The following is a 26,742-nucleotide window of genomic DNA, read 5'->3' as shown; positions in this document are numbered from 1 at the left end:
CGAGAGTAGCCAATCTAACTTGGCGATGCCCGGTTGTTTTTTGGCTTCATTGATTTAATAGGATGAAGATACATATGGGCAGATCCTCTATTTTATAACATCCTTGTAGCAATCACTGTTTTTTTTAGAAATTTTGTCATTGATAATTTTTACAATGCACTGCAGTGTAATGTACAGTATATACAGTGTATGGATATTTTGTTGAGTGAAATGAAAAGTAGTTTCGGAGAATGATTTTATGTTTATTTGTGTCTGTGGAAATGTTTTAAGTATCGTATTATGACTAGGAATTGACAAATAATTCTAAGTATATACTTTATTTAATGTTGGAGAATTATAGATGATCTTATAGTATCAGTTTTGTTGATTACACACCTTAGTATTGATAAACTATAACTTTAGTGTTTAGTTTGTATTTAGATTGAATGTTTTTTTCTTACTGCAATCTAAGGTTGCAGTGCCACGACTTAATGGCATTTTTTTTTTTTTTTTTTTAACCAATGATGTCATACACTCACTGTACTCGTAGTGAAATAGTAGTAGGTACGTGAACCTACAGTAGTGTACTTGTATAATCATGTTTGTCAGTGCATGAACTTACACGATGGCGTTATATAAAGTTAGTTGGCATCGGTACGTGGAAAGAAATTCAAAGACAGAACTTCAAAACAGTTTTTACAGATGAAGTTAATCATAAATAAGTTTTTAAAATCTAAGATTTTTCCATCCTTTGCAAGTTATTTTAAAGAGTATTGAACTAAAAGTGCAATCATGGATAAAAGTTTAACTTAGTCCGTGACAGATGGTACCATTTGCATTCATATATTTATACTCTGTAAAATGTAAAATTCCTACTGAAACCAATATTTTATAGAAAGCTAATTGGTTATTTTGCAAGGTTCTTTACTTTCCTGGATAAGGAGTTCCATCATATCAGTGTCAAGAGTACATCGTGGTTAGTATAAGTAAGACAGCTTAATGGTATTGACCCGCAGAGAACAGTTATAATAATAATAATAATAATAATAATAATAATAATAATAATAATAATAATAATAATAATAATAATAATAAAAATTATGTAATATGAGATGCAGACACAAAGGCTACATCACTCCATCTAGCCATGACAAAGTTCATCACAAACTATGAATCAGATGAACAAAAGGATAGCAAATGGAAATCAAAAGAACTCCACGGAAGCTTCAAGGATCATTTAGAAGACAGTAACACAATTAACTACCTGGCTCAAGAAAACTGGACTCTTTTTCTGAAGCAGTAGTATTTATGATAACCGAAACTACTGTAGATACATATTGAAGCAAGCAATAATCCCATGAAAAGTGTAGAAAATACGGAGACACATCAGAAACAATTGAACACATCACAGGCTCATGACGTATAATGACTTCATAGACTATCTAAGACGACACAACGATGTTGCAAAAAGCATTGTTCAGTTTTGGGCACATAACATGGAACTAATCACTGACACCAAGCCATACTACAAATACCAGCCAAGTCCAGTACTTGAAAATTATAACTACTGGAATCGAGAAATCAGAACAGATGTAACGATACGTGCTAAACAGATCCGACATCACTATTATCAATAAAATGGAGCAAGAAGTAACCCTCGTAGATGTAGCAGTACCATTGGTTCATAATATACGTACAACATTCAGTACGAAAATAAGCAAATATAAAGACTTGACTGACAAAATCAAAAGGTTATTTACATGTCAGAAAGTTACAGTAAGACTAATCATTATTTCAAATACAGCAATTGTTTCTGAAAGTACTGACAAAAGTGGAACAGGTAAATGCAAAACATCTAACAAACCTACAAAAATCAGTTGTACTAGATACCTGTCATATGTCTTGGAGAGGAAAAACTCTTCAAATAATCTACACTTGCCAGAGACGGCCGTCAGATAAATAAACTAAAAGCGGTAATAATAATAATAATAATAATAATAATAATAATAATAATAATAATAATAATAATAATAATAATAATAATGATGATGATGATGATGATGATGATGATGATTGCACACCATTGGTACTCACACTTTCAGCGCACAAAGTTGTGTTCTCTTTAAGTGGGGTATGAAGTTAACGTAAAACTGTTCCTTATTGAGGGAAAGTGGGACAGCCACTTAAGTATACTTAATAATGTAGACGAATAATTTTTAAAGAAGTACTATTTTTTTCGTCGTCTTGTTCGGTTTTCCGCCAAGTGAGACAGTGTTGCCAAGGTTTTTCTTGTTGTGATTAGTTTGTGTAGTTATTGAATTTTGTTTATTTATTTTTAAATATTAATCTGTTTATGTAAAATATTTATTTATTATAATTTTTTTTATAAATATGTTTTTAAATATTTGAATTTTTGTGTTACATCAAATTTGCGTGTGTATCTCATTCTATTATCAAAATTTTTGTTTAAAATTGCTTTGATCCACATTCATTGTGGTTTCTTTTTAAGAATATGGTGTATTTAAAAAAATTTCGGTTACTGTTCCCCTGTAAGCTGTAGAATGGGAAAAACACAAATGGAAAGGTTTTTTACATTTTTGTCAAGAAACTGTAATAAGTTTGCACTAGGGCTATTTACGTACACATTAAAAAAAATAAATAAATAAAAAATAATCAAATACATACTATGATGTAATGCAACACAAAATTTTCAAACATGGATGAATAAATCTGATTGCTAAGTTAGAACAAATATTGATCACAGGAAGAAAACATACCAGAAATATGACATACTTGACGGGAAAGCGCGAATAAGAAAACAAGAATTGGTGCGAGCGGTCTCGGGGTTCGATTCCCGGTGGAGCCATTCGGTCGAAAAAGTGTAAAAGCCAACCATCCTGAGTGAGACTTTCCTGGATTTTCCTCATTCACACCAGGCAAATGCCGGTATGGTACCTAATATATAGGTCCCAGGCCACTTCCTTCCTTCCCCAATCCTTTCTTTTTTCCCTTTCCTTGGATAATGTGATCGCTGAGGAACATCATCCCTCATACGCGACGGACTAACATGGCCATAGATGCCGAAAGTCCAGAAATCTAATTCCTAATTCTAATCCTAGTAATGGGCTAACATGGCCATAGATGCCGAAAGCCCAGAAATCTAATTCCTAATTCTAATCCTAGTAATGGGCTAACATGGCCATAGATGCCGAAAGCCCAGAAATCTAATTCCTAATTCTAATCCTAGTGATGGGCTAATATGACCATAGATGCCGAAAGTCCAGAAATCTAATTAGTAATTCTAATCCTAGTAATGGGCTAACATGGCCATAGATGCCGAAAGCCCAGAAATCTAATTCCTTGTCCTAATCCTAGTGATGGGCTATCATAGCCATAGATGCCGAAAGCCCAGAAATCTAATTCCTAAGAAGACAAGAAGTTCTCTACCTCCAACAATTATCCATTGAAATTAAATAGTAAGTGCATAAAGGAGTTAAGACAAATAACAACAAATACAATCTCTTAATTAAGAGTGCATTTTACTGCATATAGAGTACATAAATAACTGTTTCTTTCAGCAAAGTGGCCGCGGTGGCTCAGTGGTAGAGCGTTTACCTCTGATACATGGGGTCTCTGGTTCGATCCACGCTCGCACCAAGTGAAGTTTGTGGTGGACAAACACCGTGTGCATGGGTTTTCTCGGGGTTCTTCCGTTTCCTCCCACTTTCTTCAATTCCACCATTTTATTCATTTCTCATCTCTGTATCCTTTACCCTAGCCTAGCCGTGCGTTGCAAAGTTGAAAGATTTCATGTTTTCTCCCAGCAAAGTAAAAATTGTCAGTTATTTTTGGGAACGACCGGCATACTTTTAATGCCACAAAAGTTTGCTTGTTCTAAATTTTGTCGAAAACTATGCATGTGAATTTATCCTGAGATATTTTGTTTTGTTCAGTTTGAGAGGATATATCGAGTCTTTGGACAAAATTTTAGTTAAACAGAAGTTAAAATTTAAGTCAATAATAATTTAGGCTATATCTCATTAATAGTGTTATGTATTGCCGTTCTGCTAATGTAATAGTAAAGAGCTCAATCAGAGTGTAATTTCGTACCAATTTCACAGTATCAGTTTTTAGATTTGAGAAGAAATTAATTTTCTTCCAGTTCTCTCGAAAACTAAACATGAGCTTTACACTTACATCATTAATACAAACATAATTTCGTTCACCTCAGTAAGTTTTATCGGTTCATATACAGCAAAACCTGTCTTCAACGGACCTTCTATTAAAAGGAAACTTGTGTTAAACGGGCATATTTCACGGTTCCATGAATTTACTTGCGAAAATTATGTTAAACGGAAACTGTATTATCCAGACAACGGAAATCAAAATAAGCCTCTGAATGGAAAATTTCAAGTTTCGGAGTGGAGCATTTAGAAAGTTCTTAAACATACTATGAGAAGTTATATATATTTTTTTGAGCAAAACAGACGGTGATCTGCAAACCGAAGCAGACACGATGGATATACATGCTTTTGTTAAGAATTATACAGAAAGTCTGAAAGAAGAAGAGGAGGTGGAGGAAGAAGAGAAATAAGGCATTGAGTTGGAAGAAGAGTGTAGGCTAAAGACGTATCAAGATTCTGTCAAAAATTTAAAGGAACTTCAATATTTGTCTTATGTCGAAATGACACTGATATGCTTAGTGTGGTTTCTCAGACTAAAGTTCTTCTGGAAAGTTGAGCAGCAGACAAGCAGCGATGTGTAATATATATATATATATATATATATATATATATATATATATATATATAAACACAGGGTGTCTATCTGTTACGAATGTCACGAAAAAGTCACGAAATCAGAAAAAGGTCATGAAAGTCACGAAATTTAGCTTTTGGGTAACGATTTTTTTAAACTGTACAAATATAAGTACAGATTGGAAACTTTTGTTCTATAAAATGTCAAAATTCACCACCAAAAATGTCTATGGTCGGGTTTAGACGCTACCAAATCGCAAGCAAAATACGTTTCTATCGCATGGATGACAATTCGGTCTAATTCGCACCCAAATTCACTCTTCAAAATGTTAGAAAATTTTATGATTTGGTAAAGAAAAGGTCACGAAATTTCATTTTGGAATTTTAGTAGACACCCTGCTCTATCGCTATTGGAAAAGATTAAGCTAACGTGTGTACAGTATTTTTTTCTGTTCATGCGTATATTAATTCGTAGTAGACATAAATACTGTACATTGACTGAGATACGTACAGCATCTTATTTTATGTCAGTATGTTCATTATATGCTTTTTTTTTTTTTTTTTGTGCGTAGGTCTACCTTCCTTAACCGGAAACGCCTTATGTCTGCAGAACTACACATATAGTCATATAGTGTAGCCAAACTTAAGCTATCACTTAACTCAATATGATGTGCTTGTTCCGTACAAAATATGAAACTCGATTTAGGGGCCGTTCAAGAATTTTGTGGCTCCTGATCCAAAAACTAATTCTTGGCCAAGATTACAATCTTGTATTTTTTTTTTTAAATCATTCCTAAAATTCTTGGCCAAGATCGCAATCTTTTGATCCAGTTTTTGGATCATTCCTAAAATTCTTGTTAATATTTTAGTCACGCCTATGCAAATTTCATCGTAGGTAGACATAGTCTTGTAAACTCCTCAAGACAACCAGATTATGCGAAATAGTTCTGGTGGAAGAAACTAGGAAAATGTTAAAATCGTATTTTTGTCGGGAATAACTGGATGAAGCGAGACTGTTCCTAAAGTTCTTGAAGCTCTATAAATTTTTCAGATCACAGCAATGCCATACACTCATTACATCAGATACGTCGATGATACTCTGATCTTACGTTAGATGAAGAACAACTAGAATCCGTGTTCAACAATTTACATTTTTTCATCGGAAACTCTCGTTGACAGTAGAAATCGAAACTAATAATAAATTATTTTATTTTTCCATTTCTAAGTTCAAAAGCAAATCCAATAATAGTTTCAGGGAAAGAAAAGATAGTCGCGTGTCCCCTTTAGGATATATTTCCAAATGAATTTACACATAAAAAGATTTCAGAAGAGCAATCAAACGTACACTACTTATCCATAAACTTCAAATTGAAATACACAGTTTGTTTTCTTTCGTTTTTCTTAAAAACTGAATGAAACAGACGTGAGAAATTTGGTTAAGGTTGAATTTAGTAGAAAACAAGGCAAGAAAAAGCGAAAATACACTGTGACATCGAGAAATCTTATTCCGTACTACCAAAGAACTGATTAGCTTATTAAGGAATTTCAAACTGCCTGAAGGCACTGCAAAAATCATTCTAACATATCCCTAACTTCTCCCAGAAACATAAAGAAGACTCTTGCGAGTTACATGAACATCTTAATAGACTCTGATTCCTTTTCAGACGTTTCCAGAGTTCCATTCAGCCGCAGAGTTACATAGGCATGACAGAAAAAAATTTAAAATCAGGACCCAAGAACCTATCAGGACGTATGGTTTATAAGAGTACTTGCCAACTAACTCACTCATCCACCCACTTTATGACTTGTGGAACCAGGAGGTTCAATGCCATGTTTAGTAAAGCCCTCCACCGACTTTTAACCTTAGCAAACTAGATCCAGTTTCTACTTCGTATTTCTATTTCGACACACCTACCATCTGTCTAGGTCTTCCTAATGGCCGTTTTCCGATTGGACTTCCAGCTAAGACTTTGAAAGTGTTCCTACTTTCTTCCATTTTGGTTACATGACCTGCCCACCTGAGCCTCCTAGATTTGTTGACCTTAACAATGTTTGGTGAACGATATATATTATGTAGTTCCTCGTTATGAAGTTTCGGCCATCCTACATTTCCGTTCCTATTGGGTCCGAATATTTGTCTCAGGATCCTATTCTCGAATATTTTGTCTACATTCTTCGCTCAGATTTCAGCGACCATGTTTCACAACCATACAGCACAACAGGCATGATTATTATTTTATATATACAGAACACTTGCAGAAAAAAAAAAAAGAAAAAAGAAATCAAGTCATTGTTGATACTCAGAGTAGGTTAAGTAAAAATTAGAGATCTTCAATTAATAACTCAAAATATGCACAAAAAATAAAAATGAAATCTCACAAACCAAATAAATGCCTAGGGCTGAAGAACATGGGAATTCTCCGCTGAGCTACCTTCATCTGTCAACCATTCTTTGATGCAATCAGTGCTTGTTAATTTCGTTGCGTAGAAGAAACCACCGATCATTACGCCCTCTCCTCTTCTTGCCTTTGTTTCCTTTGACTGTTCGGCAATACCAAACAAAACATGTGGTTTTTTGTTATTGACGTATTTAAACATTGAGAGCAATTGAGATAAGATTTGTCCTTATTTACGTTGAAAATGGTTTTCATGCACTTAGCACCAATATTAAATATAATTACTCAGTCAGTAAAATGTGAACGCTGGAATGACGAGGATTCGGAGCCTCATCTTCCTTTTGCTGAGCCTTTTTTAAGCCCTCTCAACTACTAGTGATAGGGTCAGTTTTTATTTTTGGCACTGTACGAAAACAACACGGCACACTATTAATTTCAATATTTCTGACCTAACATAGAATTTCCTGTAATACAAGATACTAGGATTATATATTGTTCATTTCAACTTTTGAGTATATTCCACAATATTAACAAAACAGAACGTGTCTGAAGGGGATGATACATTGCCGAAATAGTTACAAAAGAGTTTTTAATATATTTAGAGCTTTCGTCAGGGTGTTTTATTAATACGTGAAGATACTAGAGGTATGGCCTGGAAGAGCTTACTTGCTAGAAAGTATTTTAACAAGCAGATAGGGTGCTTCGAATTGCATAAACTAAATATATAACTATGAAATATATAAATTCGCGCTGGTAATCTCCAATAATTTTCATCTGCGTATGGAGTCAATCTTGCTAAAAAAAAAAAAAAATGTTTAAAAGGATTTTATAGGACGTTGACAAGAGAAATGCCTCGATAATTATTACAGTCAGTTTTGTCGCCTTTCTTGTGAATTGGAATAATGGTTTATTCTTTCCACTGTTGTGGCAATTCTTCTTGTTCAGATAAGGAGAATGAGTTTGTGTATCTTGTTACACATTTTTCCGCACCAGCTAAAATTAACTCAGCCGAAATTTCGTCCACACCTGGAGATTTGTATTTCTTTAATTTCTTTATAGCGATTTCAGCGTCTATTCGCTCAGGTTTTGGAATATACGGTTCTGCGGTATGTATTTCCCTTTCTCCACACACATTAATTTTTGGCTGCGTGGTAAGCAAATCGTCAAAGAGGATAAATAAGATTATAGGCTAACATGTCTCCATTAGGTCAAGTCTGAAATTTTCAAAATCTTGTTTACTGGAGAAAAAAAAATCTGTTAATATCCATGACTCACATTTACAACAAAGTAGCCACTGTTCTTGACTAACGGTGAAAATTTACAAGACGATTAAACAGTATGCAATGAAAATGTTTTACCCTAAATGAAAGATCAAAATATTTACGAAACACTTTAGATAGAAATTAACAGTTATGAATAGAACTAGATTAATATTCCAGTAGATATTAAACTGGCCCAGGTATTAAAGCAAATTTTAGTCCAAATTTATAATATATGAATATTTTAATTAATTTCGCTTTGTTTTGTTTGCGTAGGCTACATGTCTGACGGCGATGTTCTTCGAGGAGGTGGCCAAAACAAACCAATTCCTGAATCGTACGATGGCTATATGTCAGAAGGCGGGGCTTCTCTCTACGCACGCCGCGTTCAGCAGGTGCAGTACCAACCAAACAATCGAGAGGGAAAGATTCCACACGAAGACAGGTAAGAGAGAATATATAATTTCAGTTATCGCAGAGGAACTGTAGCATTCAACAACTTTTCAATATAGTTTTGTGAGTAACGAAATTATGTTGAGCAGACCGGTCAATGTTTTACAACGTTCCTTCAAGTTGCTTGTACGGTGAGGATCATTCGCTTTGGAGCAGTGGTCGAAGTAAGACGGTATGCGATGGTATGTCATACCGCCTCTTAAGTTTTCAGTGATCAAGACATACCGTAACTGAAAAGTGAATGCTAATATACCTTTAATAAGTCTATTTTTAGATACAGTAATTAACGAATAGCTTTGCATGTAGAACTAATTTCTTTTGTTTTTAAAATGAGGTGTCTACAAAGAAGTTCACCTAATTTGTATTGTGCTGGGCCATATTCAATTGTTTCAATTCAATTGTATGTGTGTGTCTTCGTGCCTTAATACATATAAATGCCATGTTTTGGGCATGGACAGATTTAGGGGTTATCTGCTGTGCAAGAAGGACATTTCGAGGATCTGAAATACCCTTTAGTCGAGCGGGAAATCCGGGAGTTCTTCCACGGGAAATTGGTTACAAATTGTTAATATAAAAACTTGGTTTTTGAGCATTTTCGTATATAGTTCTCTATAATACAACATAAGGGAATATTTTTATTATTATTTTTCTCACAAAGTTGGGGGCGAAGGGCAAAGCATCTCCAAGTCCCCTACCGTAACTACTGAGGAGCTTTCCCATGGTTTTGAGCCATTATGTAAATAGAAATGCAATCTTTTAGGCAACATACCCTCAGTGTATTTCAACGTTTCAATAACCAGTATGTAGAGTCAAAATCGTAATAGAACCTACCGCCTCTGCTTTTTCTCCACTTCGAACACTGCTTTGGAGGACATGTTAACCAAACATGTGTTTCTTGTACTTTTTGGTATCTTCCCAGACTTTCTCTTCTATTCATATTTAAAGGAGCAATGTAATTGACGTGCTACTGAAATGCATTAAAATTAGTATTAGGTCTAACAGGAGCGGTGTAGTCATGTAAAACTTTCGTATCCATAGGTGTCTGGAATATTTTGCAAGGAATTGCAGCAAAAGGAGTAAAATTGTAACAGCATAACTATTTCTGATTGATTGATTGATTTTTGAGTTTTACGTCCCGTTCAGCAGCGAGGCTATATGAGACGTGGACCTACTGATTAACGTGGAATCCGAACCACATGAGCTTCCACCGGGAATCGAACCCGGGTCTCCCGCGCCAAAGGCGCGCATGCTAACCGCTTAGCCACGAAGGAGTTCTGCATAACTATTTCTCTTTGTTGATAACTAGAAAACTAAAATTTTCTACAAAATTTTACATGGGCATAATTGAGCTTAAGAATCACCACCATGTTCCTTTTCCAGCCTATTGACTTATATTGGGAAATATTCTTTCTTCGAAATGAGCCGAGATTTTGATGTATTAAATTTATTGATTTCTCCAAATCTTCCTAAATGTCCTTTGATGGGTAAACATGAATTTGCTTTATATACTAGTTATTCCTCCCCTTCCCTCTGAGAAGCCTTTGGTTCGCTGTATGGTGTAGGTTAAAAATGTGATAAGTTAATTAAAACTTTAAATTGTGTACGTGTATCTTTTGTTTGCTAACCCAACAACAAACGGTTACATAAATGTTGATGCTCAAATTCAAATGTAGATATGGCCTGCAAATAGTAGTATGCATCATGTGGGTTTCTGGTAAAGCTCGTTAAAAGTTGGCCTGTCCTAAAGATAAACGATGACAGCTATCTGTAGTTTACACAGCTATCTGTAGTGCTGTTCATGTTTTAGTTGCTAAATTATATTATCCGTGACATTGAATAAATACTTGTTGATTTTAGATGAGAAGTTACAACAAAGAACGAAGTAAATTTCACGTATTTAGTGTATATTTCGTTTTATTTAAATCTAATTACTGGTGTGCAACTTGGAATGTGAAACTGAACCCTCAAAAATGTTTCACTTTTAGTATTTCCTTGAAGAAAAATAAAATTTATTACAGATATCATATTAATAACAGTACTATCGAAAGAGTTCTGACACACAAAGATCTTGGAGTAGTATTTGATGAGAAACTTACATTCGCTGATCACATCACTGTTAGTGTGAAGAGTGCTATGAGAATACTGGATATTTTTTTTACAGATTTACTAAAATTCGCGATTTCAAGTCACCCTACTTCAAAGCTTTTACATCTTCTAAAATTGAATACTGCTCACCGATATGGAATATGGCCTGTGCTTCAAACTTGCCTCATTTTGATTCTGTTCTTAACTTTTTTTTTTCTTGCCATTGTGAAACAGAGTTCCTTCAGAGCGCAGTCGTAGTAAAACAGCTTCTAAACAGTCAATATTCAAACTCGAAATACTCGACGCATGGTGGCAGACCTGCTGTTTCTCCATAAAATTATCAATGGGAAAATTAACTCCGATTTCATGGTTTCTGTTCTCAGTTTTCCTGTACCTTCTCGCCTTACTCGCAATCATACGTTACTATCGTCTGTAACACCCAGACTTCCAGTTATTCAACGTTCCTTATATTTCGGGCTGGAATCATTGTTTAATAGTCTATCGTCAGATGTTATTTCAGATGTCAGATGTATATATTTTGCTTTTTTTGTTATTTCTTACTTACTTCGTTTTAGTATAAAACGTACATAGATGTGTCTGAAACATTTATAAATAAATAAAAATAAATATAAATAAATAATTATTTCTATGTCTATTTCATCACTCTGGCATCATTTTCGCAGGACATAACCCCTGATTATTTTAACTGAGTTTTCATTTGATTGTTTTCTTCATTGGTTGGCGAATACAACTTCTTAAAGACACTACTGAAATACTATAACTCTATCACAATTCGAGTGTATTTTTAATTATTGTAATTTAAGATTTCAGCAGTGTCTTCAAAAAGTTGTGTTTTCCAATCATTGGAGAAAACCATCATGTGAAAACCTCGGTTTAAACACTTAAGAGCTACATGAGTTACATATCACAATATATTGCGAGCGGTGATTGTACTTAGAAATAACTTTAAAAAAAAACAGTACTCACCCTAGACCAGGCGCTCACCCAGAAATTTTGGTAGGAGGAGTCCAAGTTTTTGAAGGAGAGGGGTCCAGTACTGCAAGTCACTGTCTCTGCACTCTAAAAGACGATAAGTAATTGTAAAATATTTCCACCTATATTTTCAGAAAAAAGTTACAGGAACTAATGTAGATTGCTTTTGTAAGAGTAGTAGTACAGATAAAGTGTAAGATAAAATTTTCATGCTACATCAGTCATTTCCCTGTTAAACAAGTAGAGTTTTATTTAGAAAGTGTGAAATTGTATATTGAGTTAAGAAAATTTTTTTTTTTGGGGGGGGGGGACGAATCCGGACCCGGTGTATTCCCTTCCCCCGTGGGTGCGTCCCTGCCGCAGACCAAATGTTTATCTAAGAAGTACTTTCGGAAATTACTATTTCCGTCCTCAGCTTAGCAGTTCGAAAAAGATTTTATTTTATTTAATTTTTTTATTTGCCCATTTTAAAATTACTTCTCGAACTGCTAAGGTGAGGATGGAAATAGTAATTTCCGAAAGTACTTCTTAGATAAACATTTGGTCTGCGGTGAGTAGTAAGCTTTTTACTTATAGTTGTTACTCAAGGGTTACGTCCTCTGAAGATGCCAATTTGTTGAAATAGGCATCGCAGTAATTGGGATTTAAATAAAAATAAACATACACTAGTACGTGGAATTTAATTTCTTATTTTCAGGTAAGGTCGTATAAAATGAATACTTTAACGTATTAAGTAATTACGTTATTTGCACTTAATGTGGCCCTTGTCTCAATAAGCAAAGAAAATTCATGTCCAGCATCTTCACTATACAATTTTCTAATGTGGTGGTGTGGACGAAAAAGAAGCAAATTTTTTAACGAATATTTAATAATGTCAATAAGTTGGATTCTATAAATAGAGAATATTAATTAATGTTAACTAAACAGCGCACTTTTAAGACATTTATAAATTAAATGGCATTAGAAAGACGATAAGATTATAGAAGGTATCCGATTACTGTAATACATAGATTATTTGCCATTGAAGTATGTGATTAGCCGAACATCTGTTACAGGGTGTCTATCGGTCACGAAAGTGATGAAAAGGTCACGAAATCAGAAAACTATCACGAAAATAAAGAAAAAGTCACGAAATTTAGCTTTTGAGTCACGATTATTTTATCTGTACAAACATAAGTATAGACTGGAAATTTTTGTTCTATAAAACGTCAAAATTCACCACCAAAAATGTCTATGATCGGCTTTAGACGGTACCAAATCACAAGCAAAGCACGCTTCTATCGCATACATGAAAATTCGGCCAAATTCGCTCTAAAGAATATTCCTAAATTTTATGGCTTGGGAAAGAGAAGGTCACGAAAAAGTCATGAAATTTCATTTTAGAATTTTAGTAGACACCATGTATTACAAATTTAAACTTAAAAAAAATAAAAATAAAAATAATATAAATAAAAAAAAAAATAAAGTCATCCCAATGGAAGGTAATCGGTAATGTTGCCTGAATTATCAATGAGAATTTGAAGAAAAAATATTTACATTACTAGAACACGTTCAGATCCATATTATTACCTTAACAGTTTAGTTTGAATAAACGACTTCCTTTGAAAAGATCTTTGCTATCTGTGGGTACGAGTTGACCAAATAGAGACGCAACTTTCTCGTTTGACACTGTACTTCTGTTTCTCCACACAAAGTTTATCGAAAGAATAGTTACACTATTATGAACGGAAAAAGACAGGGTTAAGCATGAGACGCCGGTCACCTCACTCTGGCACGAAGATGGTTTAATCGTAAGTATGAGATTGCAATGAGTACTAATTTTCACAATAAATCACGTGAACGCTATCCACAAATGTTCGAACACTTCTAAGCACGTTTAACCAGATTCATGTACAGAATTGTTGAATTTCTCTGTGATACTTTTGATGATATTTCTGATATTATCGTTCAGTTCTTTTCATCTTTCCTTTCAAGAACGCCACGAATAATAATCGCATGTCGATAGGTCAGGTGACCTTTGCGGCCACAAGTCTTTGCTGACTACGCATTTATATGTAAACATCTCATGAACACTAGTAAGTGAAGCGTCAGAATTATAAATAGTCACACCATTCTGTTGGAAGATACCTAACTCATGTTCCTGTTCTTAGATTGGAATATCATCCCACCCAAAAGGTTAAGGAGACGTTCATGTTAATTATGGACTTGTAACTAGCCCCATTTTCTTTTCCAAGTTTGGTCGAAACGATACGTCTATCTCTTGATTGTGTTGACGTAATGCATGAGGATTTTGTGTTGTCTAATACCTCGTGTTCTGCGAATTAACGCTGCCCGAACTATGAGACCAGGTTTCGTCGCTCATAAAATAACATCAGTGAGTCTAAATACGGAAAGTAACAGCTTATTTTCGCCAGTCTCCTTCAATTGTTGCTCAATTGCCACTCGGTAAGGTCGGCATTTTAAGACTTTCAAAGAACATCAGTACCTTCTTCTGTTTACCTTGACCTATTGAGCCACTTTTGTGGTAGACTTCCCAGGACTTCGTGTCATAGTTTCAGTAACTAAGTGGTATACAGACCGGATTTTCGTGTCCAACCCCTGTTAGTAACTCATTACTGGTGCATTATTCTTAAAATAGAAGGGTTTCCGTGCTAGTGTGAAGCGGAACGATTCTTTGTTTCCACCTCGGTAGCTTCATTTATTGGTATTCGGTTTTAATAGAAAACTATTTAGGTAGATAAGGTTAGGTAACTTTCCGCGTCACTATTTGCCGCCTAACCAATGTTAACTGTTGAAAACGTTAGATTTTCAAGAACGATTCAGCATCTGTCATATAAGACCAGTTCAGTTCTTCACTGATGTGGGATTATGCGGAAGTTTAAGCAAAATTTTCGACTAATATCACGATTTTTCTTTATTTTTTAAAAATAATAAATTTAAAATTGCTTATAAATTGTAAAGATCACCGCTGGTACACTTGTCAAAGAAAGCTCAGAGTGAATCTTTGTACAGTCCGCAGCAAAGAAAACCTGCAACATGAGCATGTACGTTTATTGTGAAACTACGCCTAACAGCCCAGGGAATCAACATAACGTCTAAGTGGCACGAATCACGCCAAGAGAAATCTCGGCGTCCTCCCCTGCACACTTATTTTGGAGCAAAAGACTTCGTCGTTTCACAATAAACTTACATGCTCATGTTGCAGGCTTTTTTGCTGCGGACTGTACTTATATGAGATACTTTTACTTCTTCTGGCAATAAAATAATTGAAAAGTATAAACAATAGTGTTACTAGATTTTAAAGAAAGCTGGGATTGCGAGGAGGCAAATAGTCATCATTTAAGCATGAAAAAATCTACACACTTTTAGTTGATATAAGAGTTATCACTAACACAGAAATTGTGCTAGTTACGAGTGTGCTTCGCAATCATAGTTTTGAATAGCAATCTTTCGAACCTACATGAGGTTCAAGTTTTGGAGGTATTTCAGGCAAACAAGGGAAAAGAAACTAAAATTAGAAGGAGATACATATATGGATTCGTCCCACGTGTAGGTAATCCCTCTGATGTAAATTCCCCCGGAGACTTCGTCTTAAAGACCGAAATTCTTCCACCAATTTTTATATTAAAATTACCATATCACAAGTACTTGCAACAAAACAGTGATATAGGTTACTACAAACTAGGTCTGCATCTGAAGATATAAACCTCTTACATTTCAAAACTTCATGTAGACTGTGTGTCCAACCCGTTCCTCGTTGGCTATATCCAAATTCAATCCCAGATCCTTTATTTGAATTTAAAAAATGACTCTATAACTAACCTGTCTGTATTATTATTGGATTCTTGTAAATTTTTTATTTCGTTAATATTATCTCAACATTTATATTGATATAATAATTTACATAATCCAGAAGTCTTTCTTCTTTTCTTTTCATCTTTGAATGCTCTTAAATTTTGGATGATATATCTCTTTTTGTGATAATTTGTATATGATTTTCACAAGAGTTTGGAACTTGATAAACCATAATGTTTCGCAAACTGTCCGTAAAATAACTTCTGTATCCCGTTAGATGTATCTGTAATTTTTTGCCTGGTTTCACGGGCGCATTTAAGCCAAATATTTTAAACGTGTTTTTAGTTTATTAGGACTAGCTCGGGAGAGTAATGCTCCCGGAAGTATGAACGAAATACACGGTTCTAATTGGTTGGCGTTACCCATGCCTTGCCACGTCGCATACATATAGCAGAAATCAAACGCTTGCTGCTGTCGGTCCTCATGGCCGAGCATGCTAGCGCTACGTGTTAGTAACGGAAATAGCTTTTGGCGTGGTTTCAAACCTGGTCCAGGAAAGTTTATTTATTTTTTTTTAAATTTTCATAACACTTCTTTTATTAAAATAAGATGAAATTAGTACTCAAAAACGTGATTTACTTACTTTCGTGTAGATAAGTAGTAGCAGTGGCGTAGGGAAGGGGGGCCCAGAGCCCCCCCCCCCAAAGAGGTCCGACAATGTACTTTGATGCTTGTAATTTTTTATATATTTTTATGTTTATATATATTTTTTTTTGTTTGTAATTTTTCTATATGTACCTATAACAGCACACTTCCCCCCGCAAGCACATCCTGGCTAAGCTACTGAGTAGTAGTATAGTAGTAGTAGTAGTAGTAGTAGTAGGAACGGATTAGAACCTCTGCAGGGCTCGTTTTGTTCCACCTTGACCCCCATGATATAAATTTTATGACCAACTTAAAACAGCTAGCTAGAATAGCGCGTAAAACAGCTGGCAAGTGTAGCGCGCGAAAAAAAAAAAAGTACTTCCGGGACCATTACTCTCCCGAGCGAGTCGTAGTTTATTATTTATTGGTTGCAAGTTCTGTAAACCAGTCCATTTTTCTTTGTATTCAGTAGAAAAAGAAAGCAAGTTTAGCTTCTTCAGAAATATTAATATACAGAAAAGATGAATTTCACACCAGAATTCATAGACAACTATTGACGGGTTAGGTGTATATATACATATATTTTCAACTCTCAGGAATTCAAAACTAAGAGAAAATTTTGAAATCCGAAAATAAAAATGGATACCCATGAAAGCAGTAAGAATTGGTTAGGAGAGACTAAGAACCGTAACTCCTCACCAAACAAGTAACCAATTAATAATAATAAATAGATTGTTTTACCAAACTTTCAGCGTGTAAACAATAAACTAAAACTTCCAGAAGATTCTACCTAAATAGGCAAAAAAAAAAAAAAAAAAAAAATTTACAGAAACCTGTAACAGAATGTAAGAGTTATTTTTCCAACATTTATCGCAACATTTACAACGCAATAAATCACATGCCACTAATGAAACAAAAGATTTTAAATTTAATTTCTATAATAGTACAGAGAGGTTGGTTAAGCCATTTTATTTTACTCAAATAAGGCATCTGAACTGAATTTGGACAAGGACCAACTGGAACAGGGCTTGGCCACAATTGTGAAGGAAGGAATTATTTTTAACTTCTAGCTCTAATTTTTGCATAATTTTTAAACTTCCTAGCTTTTGGTTCTTCCTCGAAACTTGATCACGGTGCTTAGAAAAATAAAAATAATAATAATAATAAAAAAAAAAAATAAAAGGAACAAATTTACCTGATCAGAAACTTAAAATCCTTACAGTGCATAGGATTTGTAACGTAAAGTATCATTCAGGAAGGATTTTTGGAAATTCGACGAGAAAGGGGTAGGAGTGTCTATTATTATAGTAAAATGTCCGTATCTCGGAAAGGTAGAGATTTGAAATTCGATATAGGGACTTGCCATTTAAAATACACATGTTTTACAGTTTTTTTTTAAAAAAAATTCTCTTAGGAAGGTAAAAATTGCAGGAAGAAAAGGGGCGGAGTTATAATTGGTATAGCAGGATAACTATATCTCGAAATCCTTTAAAGTTAGACTTTAAATTTTGTATTTAGATTTTTCATTTAAAATAATTAAAACTGTTTCAGTTTTTTTTTTTTGTTTTGTTTTGTTTTGTTTTGTTTCCCTTAGAAGGGAAGAAAAAGGCGGAACAAAGAGGCGGGAATTCGCAATATTTATAATAAGGTGGCCGTATCTCTAAATTCCTTAAGATTGAACACATGTTAGGAATATAAAACTTTGGTTTATAGACTTTTTATTCAGAATAAGTGGAAATATGCCACAGCATTTCCGAAAATTCCGCATTTAACGAGAGAAGGGGGCAATTTCTATTTTTTTCCTCCCCCCAAGATATAAAAGTGACTTTTGAGGTTGTCACGCTCATTTTGAGGAAACTAATGAACCATTTGAAATGAATTTTAAAATACAGTTAGCACTAGGGCCGACATCGGCTTTGATTGAAATGTGTTAAGTTGAATTTGGACACCTGTCAGCAACAAGCAGAACGATAATATTCGAATTTACAAAATGTAGTCGATAGTCCCCAGACAAGCAGAACCATTATTCATTTTACAGCAATAGCCATTCTTGTGCAGCAATGAATACAATAAGATAAATTTTTGTTTTAAAATTTATCCTCACATACTTTAGCATAGATATATTGCCAATATTAACTGATTTTGCCCATAGAACGAACTTCACGTTGATATGTTCGGTAGTATGTTCCTTCTCAGACTGAATACTTAAACGCTAATAGTCTATTAGTCCATGAATTAATATTTAAGATACGTCTCAGATGAAGTTTCATTAACTTCCATTAATGAATCTAATCTCTCAATTACCTACCTAAAGGCGATTTGCATTAATTATAGTTTTTCTCGTATTTTATTTTAATCATCACTGTACGGCGCTGCTATCGACTTCGTGACCAAGAATCTTATAAAATAGAGGATCTGCCCTTACAACAAAATCTTGAAGCCATATGTCAGAGTTTCGCCACCCCTACTCTGCCCACTCCACCCAATAGGATCGCAATGTTTTGAGCCAACAAACATGGCGGAAAAGAAAGTAGCCAATCAAACGATGGTGGAAACGAGAGTAGCCAATCAGATGTGCCGATGTTTGGTTGTTTTTGGCTTCATTGATTTAATAGGATGAAGATACATATGGGCAGATCCTCTATTTTATAAGATCCTTGTTCGTGACTATATAGTCAGCGTTCGCTCTTCGCTGCAGAAGGCCCGGGCTCGATTCCTGGCAGTTCGGATTTCAAGCTAAATTGTGGGCCCAGGTCGTATGGTCTTAATGCTGAAGGGGACGCTCCAATCAATGGAGCTGCAATCAGGAAATGTTATGAAATCACACTAAATAGAGTGTACTTTTATTCCTACCGAACCAAACTACTTGGCGTAGCAACCCATTTTATGGACCTGAGCCACTGCAATGCCATCTGTTAGCGACTGTTGAACTACATTCATCCTAGCGACGAACTACGCTGTCTCTAACAGGCGTTTCAGGAGCTTTCTAAATCTAGTGGACGCCACGTCTTTTATCACGTGACTCCCCAGTTTGCTTCATGATGCTGACTGGATGCTTAAAATTGGGAAACACCGACCGGGAATCGAACACGGGACCACCGCTCTATCAACTAGATTACAGTGCCCCCACTTTATTCCTTAAAAAGACTAATATTATATGATATGAAAGAGGTATAACATTTGCTGTTGTACACAATAGCATAACGGTGATAAGGGAGCAGGGCAAATGAGTGTTAGTGCTCACTTCTAGAACAAGAGGTCCCTGATTTAATCCCAGGTTATCAAATTTGTGTCCATGGATTCTTCCATATTACCATTACATCAATCAATCATTCTCATAATCATTGTTTCTTAAGGTTCATGGCATAACAATGAAACTTTAAATCAAAAATCTCATTTCATTTTCTTACATTTTGATGTAGCAGTAAATTTAAGATTAATACTTTGATCTTTTTAAAAAGCATTACTGCTGTATCGCCGGACCACACGAAAATCGAAAAAAAAAAAAAAAAAAGGAATAACATTTAGTTTCTCTCAAAACACTAGGTTGTGACCTTGGATTACGTGATAGTGACTCTTGTTCGAAATACAGTATGGACCTATGCCATAAAAACTAGTGTATAGAACACGAACCAGCTTGCGCTACGTGGCCACTAAAAGGTACGAATGCTATCCAAGCGAGTCAGGGCAGGAGCGTAGCAGGTGGCCCGAACGTTAGCAAGGGGGTGTCTCCGTAGAGAGCAGGTGCATTAGTGGCGGTGGATATACTCATAAATGAGGATAGTGGAAAAACATTTTATATGCCATAAAATGTATAACTCATGTGTTGCACAGCTTTGGAGAAGATATTAAATGCTATCCCAAAGAGTAACAAAATGTACTAAATTAGGTTAGATTCGATTAGGTTTGGTTAGATGCTCCTCTTTTCTGTAGTTTCAGTTCGGTTCCATACTTACGATAAACTGTTTGCCTATTTAGTAGACTATGCCTTTCACACAATTTCAACAACTAACACTTCTTATTTTTTTGTATAACTCGATAAAACTCAAACACAATATGACTAAATCTTGTCATTTACGCATCATTCTACCGTGCCTTTCCCATAAACCATAACAAGTGTACCTCTCCGCCAAATAGTTCTTTCCGCTTTCATATATAGTGTCGCTTACGTAATCAAAACCAACTAATGACAAGTATATTCTTCAACTGTTTTCCTCACCTTACTTTCACTTACTCTTCCTCACAAACCAAAATGAATTCTCCAATTTGTCTGGTAAATTGGTCCGGCAATACAGCAATTATTATTATTATTATTATTATTATTATTATTATTATTATTTTTAAATTGGCCCTACGTTAACTGCTTTATCTAAAGCAGGCCTCAGATTTGACTTTTGAAGAATCAATTCAAACGCAACATTTGACATTAGTATATTTGATTCTTTCTTTCCCAACTATCACTCTGGTTTTCAAAATTAATATTTCCTTTATTGAAGTATGTATGTAGGTATGTACGATGGTGTACTTACTTAGTAGCTCAGAGCAAAAAGAAGAAACGCAGTTTTCTCACGGGAACAGTAAATTCAAAAAAGAAAGAAAAAAATAGTGTAACTGCTTTTAACCCCCTTTCTTTCTTTGCCTTCGTTACTTTGGAAACTGGGGAAGAGGAAAAGAAACTGGAATTCTATTGGTCAGGGGGACAGAAACTTGGGAGTTGTTGGTAAACTTCATTCGTGCCGCAGCCCCGATTCTCATTATAATAAATTTGTGGTCGATGTGCTGATACGTGGGGTTAGTGAAACACTTACTCCTTCATGCCAGAAGGGGATCTGCCGTCTGCATCAGCGACAGACAGGGTTGCCATTTTATCAGCATTTGGCTACGTCGTGGCAAGAGCGAAATCAAGAAAAGCGTAGAAAAGTCAAGTTCTGCAACACATGATAATTCAACAATGCGTATGAAAGAGGGTAATTGAAATGAATCTGGAAGATATTTACATGTAAATCAGAAAGAAAATATTAACATTAAAAAAAAATCTATGTGAAATAATTTTGAAATTCATTCATGTACCTTTAACCAGTGGCGTATCCTAAAAATCTGAACGTGTTTACCGCAGCATATATAGGGTAAAATGTTAACAATGCAGCCGTATTTTTCCATAGCCTTTTATTGTGACATTTTATAACGTATGCTTAAATACTGTCTTCGCAATAATCATGTATGTACTATAAGTTATAAATTAAACATTTTACGTGAAAATTATCAAGGCCGAACTCAGAAGATAAATTCCGAGGGGATGTGTCTCATTTATTTATTTATTTATTTATTAAAAATGACTTATACGTAGAATGAAGTTTTATCCAGTGTAGATTTGAGATTTTGTAGGATTGCTCTCGCAACATCCTCTCTAATAGGCATTGGATACTTTAAACTAACCATCTTCTGACATGTTAGCTAATGTTAAGTTTTCGACGCAGAAAATTTGGCAATAAAACTTGAACGTATTAATAAGAAGCAGCTTCGAGCTCATTGACGCAACAGCTTTGTTTCATTTTCATTAGAGTAGCAAACACTACGTACAGAAAACATGCAATCGCACTTTGGCTTTATTGCAAAGTTAATAGTGAAACCAGATGTGATTCAAAAAAAAAAAAAAAAAAACAAAACAAACAAACAAACAAACAAAAAAAAAAGTGGTCCTATGAGATGACATGCCAATCGAATTATACAGTTTGAATCCTTTTATTTATTAATACCCAACGATGAAATACAGCAAACGCAAGACATGATTTCATTAAGTGCTTTAGAATTTTTACGAGAAACCTTTCACACATGATTAAAATTTCTGTTGTAAATAAATGCGTTAATAAGCAATTTAGGGTACATACCAAATAGTATTGTATTGTTTAATTTGGGCGCTTGAAAGGTCTTCGTAATAAATCCGCTTCTTCTCAAGAAGCAACCGAATATTTTGTGCGGTAATAGATGGTTCTATAAGCCACTTGAAGAACTGTCTTAGAAATGAACTAAAAAAAATTCAGTGTGGACTTTGTGGTGGACAAACGCCGTGCTCGTGGGTTTTCTCGGGGTTCTCCCGTTTTCTCCCACTTTCTTCATTCCACCATTTCACTCATCTCTCATCATCACCGTCTCCTTTAGCCTAACCGGCATAACCGTGGGACGTAAAACTTGAAGATTTCATTTCAAAACTATCTCACCTTGTGTTCCTCTATCCTGTTAAGAACTCAATTCAAAAGAAAACCAGTCAGAAGTTATATTGGAATTCATGAAGATATCAAAAGTATTATGTTAGTGTACATAGTCGTTACGTGGTAAAATTAACTCTTTCTGTTCTCACTACACAGTATGTCGGAAAAATAAGAGAACTTTTGAAATTAAACAAAACGAATTAGGTATTTTAGGAATTGTATTCTTTTTTAATTCAAAATACATCCTTTCCGCATCAGTACACCGCTGGGCACGCACCAGTACATCAATGCTAACATAGAGCTTTTAATGTCGGAAGCGCCTCAATGACCCTTGTCACGGTAGACTGGACATGTGGTACATTGTCATAAAATGTTAGTTTCATGGCCAATTTTGAAAATAGGAAATAGTCACAGGGCGATAAATCAGGCGAATACGGAGGTTTGGACAAAAAAAAATCACTAACTGCGACGGTTCTGTGGCATGGTGCATTGTCGGGCAATAAAGAGCAACTGCCTGGCGCTCGATACTCGAGTCTTACACGAACCATTCTCTTCCACAAACGCTCCATAACACCCAGATAATATTCACCATTAACAGTTTGACCCTGTGGAACGAATTTGCGAAGTATAATGCCTTTGGAATCGTAGAAACAAATCAACACGCTAAAAATATTAATAAATCCACAATAAATCTAAACGACCCATCCATACAGCTAGTCGACGAAACAATTTTTTTAGGTATTATAATAGATGAGTACTTCAAATGGAGTAGTCATATTGAAACAACTATACATAAACTAAATCCAAGGCTATATGCTCTAAGAGTGCTAAGAGACACTTTAAAAGGCTTAATACAGATTTACTATGGATCCATATACCCTATCATAAAGTACGGCATCCTGTTTTGGGGTAACGCATCTGAAAGCAAATCTATATTTATTAAACAAAAACAGGCCACCTGCCCCATTGCAAACTTACATTACACTACAAGCTGCAAATCGCATTTTAAAAAGTTAAACAGCGTGTCTATCGGTCACGAATGTCACGAAAAAGTCACAAAATTTAGCTTTTGGGTCACGATTTTTTGTAACTGTGCAAATGTAAGTACAGATTGAAAAATTTTGTTCTATAAAACGTCAAAATTCACCACCAAAAATGTCTATGATCGGCTTTAGACGCTACCAAATTGCAAGCAAAATACGTTTGTATCGCATGGATGAAAATTCGGCCTAATTCGCACCCAAATTCGCTCTTGGAAATGTTAGAAAATGTTATGATTTGGTAAAGAAAAGGTCATGAAAAAGTCACGAAATGTCATTTTGGAATTTTAATAGACACCCTGTTAAAGATATTAACAGTTCCATCTATTTATATATATATATGAAGCATCCGTTTTTAGTCTAACGCGAAATGAAGGGAAAAATTATCATTACAATACTAGAGATCAACATAAAAAAGTCTTACTTTACTAGATTATTACTGGTATAACAGGGCCCCCAGACATATGGCAAATAAAATATTCAATGCTTTGCCCAATCACATAAAAATAGAGAAAACTTAAATAAATTTAAACGAAAACTAAAAACGTATCTAATAGAGAAAGAATTTTATAGTGTTAAAGAATATCTAGAAATATATGTATAACAATGTAAAATATTTTATCTATATGTATAATCACTTGTGTAAATCATTTTATATTTTGTTTTGTAATCTCACACCAATACTATGTACACTCATGTCCAAAATGAATCTATAATTGTCTTCTTGTAAGAATATTATTTGATAATGATTTTGCAGGATACTTTTAATACTGATTCTATGTGTATAATCGGGAAATGTATATTTGTGGTAAATTTCATAGGAAAATAATTATAAATACGAAAATTAGAATGAGTAAAACAAAATGTTGCTAAATGGACAAGAAAATTTTATTTTCGTTTTATTGTTCTTATTTACTGGTCTTTTGACATGAAATTATGCACATACGTGTCTTTGCCGATTACACACATACTAGCATTGTAAGAAATACCGAGCAAATCCGTAATCAAATTATATTCCTACAACAACATATTTATAGACATGCGACAATAATTTTGGACATGGGTGTACATGTGAACTGAACCCTCCAAATGCCATGTATTGGTTAGATGGAGGAAATAAATAAATAAATAATAATATAATAATAATAATAATAATAATAATAATAATAATAATAATAATAATAATAATAATAATAATAATAATAATAATAATAATGTCTTCTCACTAACTTTTGAAAACGCTTTTTTTTTTTTTTTCACTTTCGTAGAACCTGGGGACTTCAACGTAGCAGTTTGACGTTTAGTTTGCGGGTCGTACTTGAAACACCAAGTCTTATCACCAATTACAATCGATTCCGGGAATGTTCTGTTCCGTCTGCCTGTTTTAATCAGGCCCTTGCAATGTTCAACGCGAGCCAGTTTTTGGTCGTTAGTTAAGGTGTGCGGTTAGTTAAGCACAGACATCCGTTTCTCTAAATTCTTTGTCAAAATTTCGTGAATCTTGTCTTTCGTTGTATTGAATTCCTCCGCTATCCATCTCACAGTCGAATTTGCATCGTGGGCGATCATTTTACGGTCTTGTTCCACCAACTCATTGCGATTTTTGTTTTTCGATCTGCCTGGCTTTGGGTCGTCTTCCAAGGACTCAGGACCGTCTCAGACTCACGTACGCGACCACTCGAACACACGTGTACGAAATAAGCACTCATCATCATACATTTGTTTCATCATTTCAATGTTTGTGTAAATGTTTTACTTACCTTGAAACAAAATTTAATATTAGCTCTTTCCTCCATCGTGTTGTGTTTTTGTGACGAGGTGACACCAGATACACTCACGTTTCATGCTATAACTTGACACTCCGTTAATCGGTTCTCATGATTGTGGTGTCGTTTTGTTCAGCAGATAGTCAGCTTTCCGATGCTACGTTGCTCCGATAGATGGAGCTAGTGCTTATCTGTAAAGAAAAAAAGTTCCGTTACTTTTCCGACATACTGTGTAAATCTTTTTTTTCTTCCTTATCTGCCTCGAAAATACAGACGATGTAGTCTTCGAAAATTCGACGGTTAATCTCTTTCTTTTTATCTTTCTTTCTTTCTTTCTTTCTTTCTTTCTTTCTTTCTTTCTTTTTTCTTTCTTTCTTTCTTTCTTTCTTTTTTCTTTCTTTTTTCTTTTTTCTTTTTTCTTTCTTTTTTCTTTCTTTTTCTTTCTTTTTTCTTTTTCTTTTTTTCTTTTTCTTTTTTCTTTCTTTTTTCTTTCTTTTTTCTTTCTTTTTCTTTCTTTCTTTCTCTTTTTCTTTCTTTCTTTCTTTCTTTCTTTCTTTAACTTTTTCTCTTTCTTTCTTTCTTTCTTTAACTTTTTCTCTTTCTTTCTTCCTTTTTTTTCTCTCTCTCTCTCTTGTTTCTTTTTTATTCACAACAGGAAAGAAAAGAGCAAGATGAGTATCTTTCGAACTTGTTATATTAAGAACATCTCGCATTTCGGAATTTAATTAGAAGACTGCTTGGAATAGTTTCTTATGAGTACGTGGCAATAACTCACTTGTATGTATATTGAAACTTCAAAAGTTAACTAAATTTATGTGTTTCATGATGGTTTCTAGTTACACAGAAAATCGCGAGATACTGTACGTATGAGCAAGTGCATTATAACAATTTTTATGGTTGAATTTTATAGTGAGTTACACTTTAATTTTGGGGATAACGTAACATATCCTTCCATATTTGTTTTAACACATAAATATCCTTCCGTAAATATCCTTCCATATTTATATTAAAAAAAAAATAAAATGGTTCAACTTAAATTTTAGGCTTTTTCATTCCAACTAGGATTAAAATTTTTGTCTAGATACATAGTCTTCTGAGAATACTGCATAATATTTTCACATAAATTACGATGTAGCTCATTGTTTTAGTGTAAAATCAAGTTTCCTCTTGTTATTATATAAAACACCTAGGTGATTATGAATGACGTTTCACATTGTCAAATTACGATAGACCTTAAGAATTGATGGAATGTGATAGCATCTAATAATTTTTAAAAATATTGGTAAAAGAAATGCTTTTAAAAATTCACTAAAAACGTATTTTTAACGAAGGAGAGTAAAATGGGAACATTGGTTGGCCAAATGA

At 34.4% G+C, this 26,742-nt stretch overlaps 1 protein-coding gene across 15 annotated transcripts in view; it reads left to right on the top strand.

Moving 5' to 3' along the window:
* Nucleotides 1-26,742, top strand: part of sick (sickie) — a 1,461,343-nt gene that overhangs the window by 1,118,350 nt on the left and 316,251 nt on the right. For all 15 annotated transcript variants that reach the window (XM_081752883.1, XM_081752888.1, XM_081752884.1 and 12 more), the window contains one exon: nucleotides 8,668-8,836. In XM_081752883.1, the coding sequence (XP_081609009.1) occupies nucleotides 8,668-8,836 (169 nt within the window). The remainder of the gene's footprint in view (nucleotides 1-8,667; nucleotides 8,837-26,742) is intronic.

This window comes from Thermobia domestica, chromosome 3 (genome assembly GCF_964235325.1).
Source record: "Thermobia domestica chromosome 3, izTheDome1.hap1.1, whole genome shotgun sequence".
Taxonomy (NCBI): domain Eukaryota; kingdom Metazoa; phylum Arthropoda; class Insecta; order Zygentoma; family Lepismatidae; genus Thermobia; species Thermobia domestica.
The sequence above is the reverse complement of the archived record's forward strand: the minus strand, read 5'-3'. Positions and strand labels throughout refer to the sequence as shown.